This window comes from Diabrotica virgifera, chromosome 5 (genome assembly GCF_917563875.1).
Source record: "Diabrotica virgifera virgifera chromosome 5, PGI_DIABVI_V3a".
Classification (NCBI taxonomy): Eukaryota; Metazoa; Arthropoda; class Insecta; order Coleoptera; family Chrysomelidae; genus Diabrotica; species Diabrotica virgifera.
The window spans coordinates 167,294,780-167,304,279 of record NC_065447.1 but is presented as its reverse complement, the minus strand read 5'-3'; the positions used below and the strand labels follow the sequence as shown (position 1 = coordinate 167,304,279).

Genomic DNA, 9,500 nt, shown 5'->3' with positions numbered 1-9,500 from the left:
AACTAGTGCCGATGTACTCTAGCCCAGGGGGACCGACGGCTTTACGTGCTTTCCGAGGCACGGTGAGACGGCTCGTGTCATTATTGGAAATGAAAATGGTTTGTCTTTGGCAGGGCTCGAACACACGTGCACTGGCGTATGAGGCCAGCGTTTATGCCGTTACTGCTCTGTAAATGCATGGGATGTCCTAACAGACGAAGGCTGATGATAGAGATATAAATGCAATGGATAATCTACGTGGCTCGCAATTATAACCTCGTTCTCAAATATATGTGCAAAATAATGACCAAGGCATATTGTTACCAGATTCTCAATAAAATATTCTATTCACAGAGCTGAGAGATATTAAATGGACAGGTAAAGAATCAAAGAAAAAATACATATCAATAGGTAAAAGAAAACATGTAGAGAGAAAGTCAATGTATTGGTGAAAAAGGAACTTCCAAAATATGATTCTAAGCGTTCCGCTAAATGTTTTTCGCTTTTCGTTGATAAGTAACTTATACTAAAGCTTAAAAAGAAAGCTATAAAGCTTAAAAAGATAGAGAACTGCCAACGTCTGTTTAATATCAAAAAATGTCATCTAGGACATATAGTGAGAAGAAGTCGATATAAAATATTACAACTGATCCTCAAAGGCAAAATAGAGGGCCGTAGAGGTGTAGGGGGAAAACAAGTTTCTTGGTTAAAAAACATTCGAGAATGGACTCAGATACCAAATGCTGGAAAATTATTCCATATTGCAGAAGATCTAGAAGCCTTCGCAATAGTGATCACCAACGTCGGATAATTCTGATATGGCACGTGAAGAAGAAGAAAGCTTATGCCGTCAGCAACTAATCAATATGCTTCGCAGAAGGATCGCCAACATAAAGTTCGCGAGTATGAGGTCAACGCATATCTGGGAACTCTACTATTGAGTGGTCATGTCAACATTCCTTGGAGGAGAATATTTTGGCAACGTGAAAGAGATCCTAGGAATCGACTTAAAGCTGTGCCAGATGCCCTTACTTACAAAATTGGATCAGTTATAATTTAGAAGTCAATTGGTCAGTCAATTTGCTATGATCGACTAGAATACTTGGCGATTCCACAGGAAAAAAGAACTCGATAGTATCATTTGTGCCATAATATTTCATAAATAAGGTGTTCAAAATGCAACATATGCTTGAATTTCAAATATTTTGTTTTATACTATACCCAAACCTAATAGTAAGTTATATGCCTGGTGTACCATATTTTGTACAGAATTTTTTTTACTTAATTTACATAAATATTTTGTTTTAACCACAAATATGTTTTTGTTACCTTACATAACACGTAAATTTGAAGAAAAATATTAAATAATATTTTAAGGTAAGTTTTAGGCATATCTGCGTTAAAAACGGATTACAATTTTGTACATATTTTCAGCATGATAACAATATGGTAAACGAGGAGGTCGGTAAACTACAGGTGCTTTTTATCCATCTGAAGAACAAATTAAGCAAAGTAATTTAATTTAGGACCTTTAATATACATACATGTATGTTGCTAAAGAATATTTTTGTGGGCGGAGGTAAATTCCTCACCAACCAGTAAAAACATATAATCCTACAGGTATTTTCCTCACCAAATTTAAAGTTTCCTATTAATCCGGTAGGTATTTTCCTCACCAACTCACTCAGGTAATAAAATACAAATATAGGTTTAATTTAAGAATGTCTATTATTATGAAAGCATCCAAAATCCGAATACAAGACATTAATTTCCTTACATTATAATAATAGTTTATAATATAGATAATATGCAAGACGTATAAATTATTATTTAATATTTACTATAATAAGACAGACACTTTACAAAATCCATTCTAGTCATTTGATTAGACTGATATCTTATTAATAAATTTACTACATTTTCAATTTCAGTTTAACTTGTTTATCTTTGATAGGTTTTGCAATATGCAAACTTTAAATTTTAACATACGTATCTACCTGAAATTCTTTAATTTTTTCAAAGAAAATATATATGGATGGATGCGTATTACAAAACGATAAATTAAAATGCGAATGAAAAGATTCGCAAGCATTCGTAATACGAAGAACAGAAGAATTTGCCTCTGTCCACAAATATGGGGAGAATATGTCATTTTCGTCTATATAAGTTTCAACTAAATAATCAACATATTTATCTTAAATTTCATTTCCTGGTTTGCATGACATTAAATCAAACACAAAACAATCTGATACGTCTTCTGGTTTTATATGTAAGGCCAAAAGTATGTTTGAGCCACTTGCCTCTTTCAGAATCATTTTTATAATCAAGAGACCAAGACATTTCTATACCAAGCTTAGTGTAAGTGAAATTTACAACCATGTATTTCAGTGTTCCGACACATTTCAATGATTGCATTCCTTTTCAAAATCTTCAAAAATTTTACAAGCATTAAACTCAATTTTGAGAGCTTTAAAAATTTCTGATTTTAACAAATAAAAAATATTGTTGTAAATTTCTGTTTTTTTGTTTGGCAGTAAACAGTATAATAAAGAAATATAATGCCCATTAATTAGCCCATGAATAATGAATAATTGCAATGTGCCATCCATATAATAAAATTCAATGTGGCTAAAAGTCTTATATTTGTTTCACAACTAAATACAATTACCCTACTTTTGACAGAGTTTATAAAGAGAAAATTTTCCCTCTTGGTTGTTTTTTGAGCACAGCCTGTCACAAATTCTTGAACCTGTTAATATTGGAAGGAAGTCGACCAGGCATTATTTTTCGTCGATAGTTACATATTTTTAAACGCTTTTATTTAGTTCAATAGTTTGCGTCAAATCTTTGGATGTTAATTAGAGTGCCTTTTCTCCAATGTAAATGAATGAAAATTTGCAGACATATGCATTCGCGGGAACAATACACGAAAAATCAATAAATTTTTTTTATGTTTATTAATTGTTTAAATAAAAAAAAACGATTTTAATGGAAAATGCTTAAATTCTCTTGTTTTTTACAATGTAAAAACTTGAAACTTTTACGGAAAATAGCTAATGATATGAACTATACATAATTTCACTTTTTACGTTAATCGTTTACGTTATGCTTCATAAATAAACAATAAAATTTCAAATTTTTTGCCGATTCCGACTACTTTTCATGTTAGTACATCATATGTTTTATACATATTTTAAGAAACATGACGATATATTTTAATGTTTGAAAAGTGTAAGACTAAAAAGTAAAAAATAAAAAAATATGAAAAAAAAAATTTAAGAAACGCTTTTCTTTAGTTACGAGTGACTAACGTTAAAAATCTTATAAAAAAAAATCAACTAAAAAGCAAAAAATAAAAAAAATTGAAAAAATCTGACACATTCGTTAAAGAAAAGCGTGGGGCGAAAACCGTTTATTCGATGAAGACGCGCCACGCCTTTCTTTAATGAATGTGTTAGATTTCTTCATTTTTTTTTATTTTTTGCTTTTTAGTTGATTTTTTTTATAATATTTTTAACGTTAGTCACTCAAAGCATTTCTTAAATTTTTTTTTTCATATTTTTTTTTGATTTCTTATATAACTGACAACAATCGTAGTAATAATTGTTTCAGACAAATTAGCTGCAAGTGCTTGGCGTATAAGTTTTGCTGGTTTTTCAATTCTCTTCGGCTTTACGTTTACAACAGTTGGAAACAATTTTTCGATCTAACTTCTGACAATCTGGTTCATGACTATGTTTTCGGCTACTTCTAGGTATTGTAAAAGTTGCACCAATAGTAAAAAAATTCGCCCTACAAGTTGTATTATCCTCCAGAACACTTCTTCAATTTTTAAAACTTTCACTTTATAAAAAATTAAATTTTCAAATACCAATACCGCGTAAGGTTTACCGCGATCACTTTCTATTAAACATGCCATTTTTGTCAAAATTCCAATTGTGACTAAAAATAAAATACTATAATTAATTAATTAATTATTATATTTATAGGTACCTACTGTAATTTAATAGTAGATAAATAATTCAATTGAATCCCTTTTAGTAAAATCTACCTGAAATAACTGAAATAACCATTTTGCTCTTGGTGAGGAAAATACCTGTGGGATTATGACATACCCTTATAAACGCAGGCAAAAGACTATTTTGGTAAGGAAATTACACACGCCGATTTTTGTGCTGAAATTATTTTTTGTGGCAACTGTTTTCCTATATCAATGCAATAAACAAATCACAAAATATATATTATTTATTTAATGGTCAGACTTCAATGTGAGTAACCGTTTTCAAAATAAAATTACTTTGTTTTCACAAATACATAGTCAAATTACCTCATGTAGTAATTCCTCATGTCACAATAGGGAACTTGCACATTTTTGTTTTATTAAACGCTTTTATTTAGTTCAATAGTTTGCGTCAAATTTTCTGACGTTAATTTGACTGCCTTCTCTCCAATGAAATTGAATGAAAATTTTCAGACATATGTATTCGCGGGAACAATACACGAATAATCAATAAAAAATTTTTTATGTTTATTGTTTAAATAAAAAAAAAACGATTTTAATGGAAAACGCTTAAATTCTCTTGTTTTTTACAATGTAAAAACTTGAAACTTTTACGGATTGTAGCTAATGATATGAACTATACATAATTTCACTTTTTACGTTAATTGTTTACGTTATGCTTCATAAATAAACAATAAAGTTTCAAATTTTTTGCCGATTCCGACTACTTTTCATGTTAGTACATCATATGTTTTATACATATTTTAAGAAACATGACGATCTATTTTAATGTTTGAAAAGTGTAAGACTAAAAAGTAAAAAATAAAAAAATGTGAAAAAAAATTTTAGGAAACGCTTTTCTTTAGTTACGAGTGACTAAAATTAAATATATAAAAAAATCAACTAAAAAGCAAAAAATAAAAAAATTGAAAAAATCTAACACATTCGTTAAAGAAAAGCGTGGAGCGAAAACCGTTTATTCGATGAAGACGCGCCACGCTTTTCTTTGACGAATGTGTAAGATTTTTTCAATTTTTTTATTTTTTGCTTTTTGGTTGATTTTTTTATATTTTTAATTTTAGTCACTCGTAACTAAAGAAAAGCGTTTCCTAAAATTTTTTTTTCACATTTTTTTACATACTAATGTGTTGTGTTAGGTATTCCTACATTAGTCAACACCCCGCACGTTACTTCCTGGCTGGCTTGGTTGATAGAGGCCATGGTGTTAGGAGGATGACAGAGGGGTTTTTAGAGGTTAGGAAGCCCTAGATCATAGCGTGCTCATGCTAGGTTGTATCTACATTAATTGTATAATAAATGCATCTATAAATCTCCAACATGCTTTTAAGTTTTATTAATACAACATGGTGGCAGAGGTAAATAAAGATTAAAACAAATTTCTGCAGGAAATAAGGTGAACTACGTAAAATACTATAAATACCAAATAAAAAACGATGCCTACTCCTGGGGAATTGTCGGGAGCGTCGAGTGGAAGCTCATCAGGGTTCCATGTCTCAACTCTTGAAGCATTCAATTTTTCAAATCCAGCTTCTTGCTCTCAGTGGAGGTTTGAAAGGTCTTGGTCTCTCAAAGAGGTTTGAAAGGTATGCAAAATTAAGTGGTTTGTCAACAAAGCCTGATTCAGAGAAGATAGATGCTCTCCTGTACATAATGGGTGAGAAGAGTGAAGAAATCCTCTTACAAATGCAGAAGGTCCCTACAGTATATGATGAAATGATACAAGCGCTGGACAGCCATTTCATACCACGAAGAAACATCATATTCGAAAGATTTCAATTTAACGCTAGGGTCCAATTACCAGGGGAAAACATTGATAGTTTTATAGCAGCAGTGCATGCTCTGGCAGCTAATTGTAACGTGGGTGCACTTAAAGAAGAGTTTATAAGAGATAGGATTGTCGTTGGTATGCTTGACAAGAAGACTAGTGAAAAAATGCAATTAGAGGCCAAACTTACATTATCAGATGCAATATTATATGCACGCCAAGCTGAATTGCAGTCCCAGCAAAACAGTGTACTACAACAACAACAGTCATCACTTAATGTTATAGCTAAACAAGAAAACACTCCAAAAAGCTTCAATACGAGTAAACGTCCTCAACATCCTGAGGTAAAGTGTAAATACTGTGGTTTGGCACAACATAAACGAGAAATCTGTTCTGCTCGAAGATCTACTTGTAGAGGGTGTGGAAGATTTGGTCACTGGGATAGAGTATGTCTGTCCAAGGAGAAGGACTCAAGATCTCTACACCATATTACCACCTCTTCAGAAGGTGGTGTTCAAATTCAGGATCCTCTTTTCTTAGGTAATGTTACTTTGACTAAACATATGTTAGGAAATGTATTTACAAATAACCATAATCAATGGCTAGTTAACTTATAAATAAGTCGTAATAAGAAATTAGTTCCCTTTTTAGTTGATTCAGGAGCTGATATTGTCTGCATTCCATCAAATAATTTAGAATCAATCTTATTAAAGAGTTTAAACAACTGTTCTGAAACAATATCAGGCCCTGATGGTACCAAACTAAAAGTTCTGGGCAAAATTACTGAAAGACTTACATATCCGTCTAAAGGCAAATCTTGTACTTTTGACATATTTGTAATTCAAGATCTAAAAATGCCTATTCTGGGGAGGACGGGTATTTCATGTCTCGAGGTATTAAACTTTTCAATAAATTCTATGAATCAAACTTCTAGCACTAATGTACAGGTAAAAAAAGAATTTCCAGATATATTTAATAAAATAGACAACTTCAAAGATGAAATTAAAATTGAAGTTTGTGAAGAAGCTAAACCTTTTGTACAGACTACTCCTCGTGTAGTTCCTATACCTTTACTAGGTAAATTAGAGAAATAATTAAAAAGGCTTCACGATTTAAAGATCATAGAACCAGTAGAAGAACATACAAGTTGGGTAGCTCCAATTGTAGTTGTTCCAAAGTGGGAAACGGTGCGCATTTGTAGGGATTATAATCATTTAAATAAAAGCATTCTACGACCCTATTTCCCTATACCTAAAGTAGAAACCTCATTGGCACAACTTGGGGGATCTCGTATATTTTCCAAATTAGATGCTACTTCTTCATTTTACCAAGTCCGACTTTCAAAAAGCTCTCAAGCTTTAACTACTTTTATTACCCCATTTGGCAGATTCATGTTTACAAGGTTACCTTTCGGTATATCCTGTTCTCCGGAATTTTTCAGTCAGAAATTTTCTAAGTTATTCCTAGGTTTGAAAGGTATCATTACCCACATAGATGATATATTAGTACATGCACCCACAGTGGAAGAACATGATCGTATTCTTAGGGAAGTCTTGCAGAGACTCAGCAAAGAAGGTATTACACTCAACAAAAAGAAATGTCTAATAGGTGTAAATAAAATTGCATTTTTAGGCCATGTGATTTCAGGTGAGGCCATGTATGATTGATCCATCTCGAGTAGAAGCTATTACAGAATTTCCTAACCCTACGAGTAAAAAAGAACTGCAACAGCTCTTAGGTATGATCAATTATTCTGGTCGTTTTATTTCAAATAAGTCCGATATTCTTGAGCCCCTCAACTATTTATTAAAAAATGATGTCTTATTTCGGTGGAGTAAAGATCAAACTGCAGCTTTTTCAAAAATAAAAAATGCATTGATCAACGCACCCTGTCTTTCTTACTTTGACACAACTACAAAGGTAATTGTCAGTGGAGACTCGTCTTCATTTGGTTTAGGGGCCGCTCTGATGCAAATTAATGCAAACAATGAAACGGAAATAGTAGCATATGCATCTCGAACACTTTCTCCTACTGAATGTCGTTATGCACAAATTGAGCGAGAGTGTTTGAGTTTAACATGGGCTTGCGAAAAATTTCAGGAATACATAACAGGAATTTCTGTAATTTTAGAAACCGATCATAAACCACTTCTACAAATATTACAGACAAAAAATCTTGATGATTTGACTCCTCGTCTACAAAGATTTCGTCTCAGACTTATGAGATATAATTATACTGTACTTTTTACTCGAGGGACAGACTTAAAAGTAGCTGACACTTTAAGTCGTAATCCATTGCAGGTGTCACACAATAGTGAAGAACTTACTTCAGAAGTAGATGCACACGTTCGTCTAATTATACAAAATTTGCCTATAAAAAATCATTTTCTTAATAAAATTCTTAATGATCAAGAGTTAGATCCTATTTGTAGGAATCTTAAACAATATTGTATTTCAGGCTGGCCTGACAAAAAACATATATTGCCAGAAATGTGCCCTTGTTTTCAATATAGGTATGAGATTAGTCTTAATGAGAACTTTCTTACAAAAAATTCCAGGTTAATTGTTCATCCTGCCTTACAATTACAAACCCTGGAATACCTTCATCAAGGCCATTAAGGCATCGTAAAATGCAGGGAAAGGGCAAACATGTCTGTCTGGTGGATAGGACTTTCATCTCAGATTGAAAATCTTGTTAGGTCTTGTCCGAATTGTGTTGAGGAACGCACAAATATTAAAGAAACATTTGTCAAGGATACCATTTCATCGACACCATGGCAAAAGGTAGCTGTTGATGTGTTTAAAGAAAAAAATTGGTTTCTAATTCTAACAGATTACTATTCTAGGTTTTTTGAAATCATACCTTTGACTAGTCTAACTGAAAGTGTCATTGTTGAAAAGTTGAAAGAAGAATTTGCAAGATATGGAATACTTGACGTTGTCAGATCGGATCAGGGTCCTCAATTCAGCTCAGGTTTTTCCAAATTTGCTGCTGAATACAATTTTATTCACACTATTAGCAGTCCTTACTATGCGCAGTGCGCAGTCTAACGGCTGTGTAGAAGCAGCGGTAAAGGTCGCAAAATATTTGCTGAAGAAAAATGAGGATATATATTTGGATCTATTGGCCTATAGATCAACTCCTTTAGAATGTGGCTTCAGTCCTTCAGAATTGCTAATGTCGCGTAAATTAAAAACATTGTTGCCTATGCTTCCTAGTAAACTTGAGGAAGTGGTTAATGCTAGGAAAACTTTCATTAACACTGAAGAAAAACGTAAAACTCTTCAGGAAAACAATTATAACAGAAAACACAATTCTAAGGAGATGTCTGATTTAAAAATCAGTGATACGGTGTGGATTACTGACCTTCGGAAATATGGAGTGGTATCAGAGGTATGTTCAAAACCTCGTGCTTATATTGTTAAAACTAATGATGGTACTGCTTATCGTAGAAATAGGTGGTTTTTGATAGCTGCTCCATATTATGTTCCGAACGCCAATAATGTTACCCCCTGCCTATTGTAAGGGCTAATTATTCAGAGAATCCTAAAGATTCATCTTCTGGGGAGAAAATTGTAGAAAGTGATAGTGTACAGTGTAGTGACAAACCAATATCTATCAGTGAGAGTGCAGAAGCTTTACCAAGCAGTGTAGCTCCAAGTGCATCCGAAAAAATTACTGCAAAGAGAAATAAAAAACGTCCCAACTGGTTTTCAGACTATATCACATAATGT

The 9,500-nt window shown here is 32.5% G+C and overlaps 1 protein-coding gene across 1 annotated transcript; it reads left to right on the top strand.

Annotated features, from left to right (window-relative positions):
* Positions 1 to 5,488: 5,488 nt before the first annotated feature.
* Positions 5,489 to 6,859, top strand: LOC126885524 (uncharacterized). Its single transcript, XM_050652105.1, has 2 exons — positions 5,489 to 6,305; positions 6,417 to 6,859. The coding sequence occupies exons 1-2, from the start codon at positions 5,489 to 5,491 to the stop codon at positions 6,857 to 6,859; spliced, it is 1,260 nt and encodes a 419-aa protein (XP_050508062.1).
* Positions 6,860 to 9,500: the final 2,641 nt, after the last annotated feature.

What these genes read in the sequence shown, in the direction of transcription:
- LOC126885524 (XM_050652105.1), top strand. Translation starts at nt 5,489, where the DNA reads ATGTCTCAACTCTTGAAGCATTCAATTTTTCAAATCCAGCTTCTTGCT. An exon ending in TCAGGATCCTCTTTTCTTAG is followed by an intron (nt 6,306 to 6,416) that starts GTAATGTTACTT and finishes TTCCCTTTTTAG; the next exon opens with TTGATTCAGGAGCTGATATT.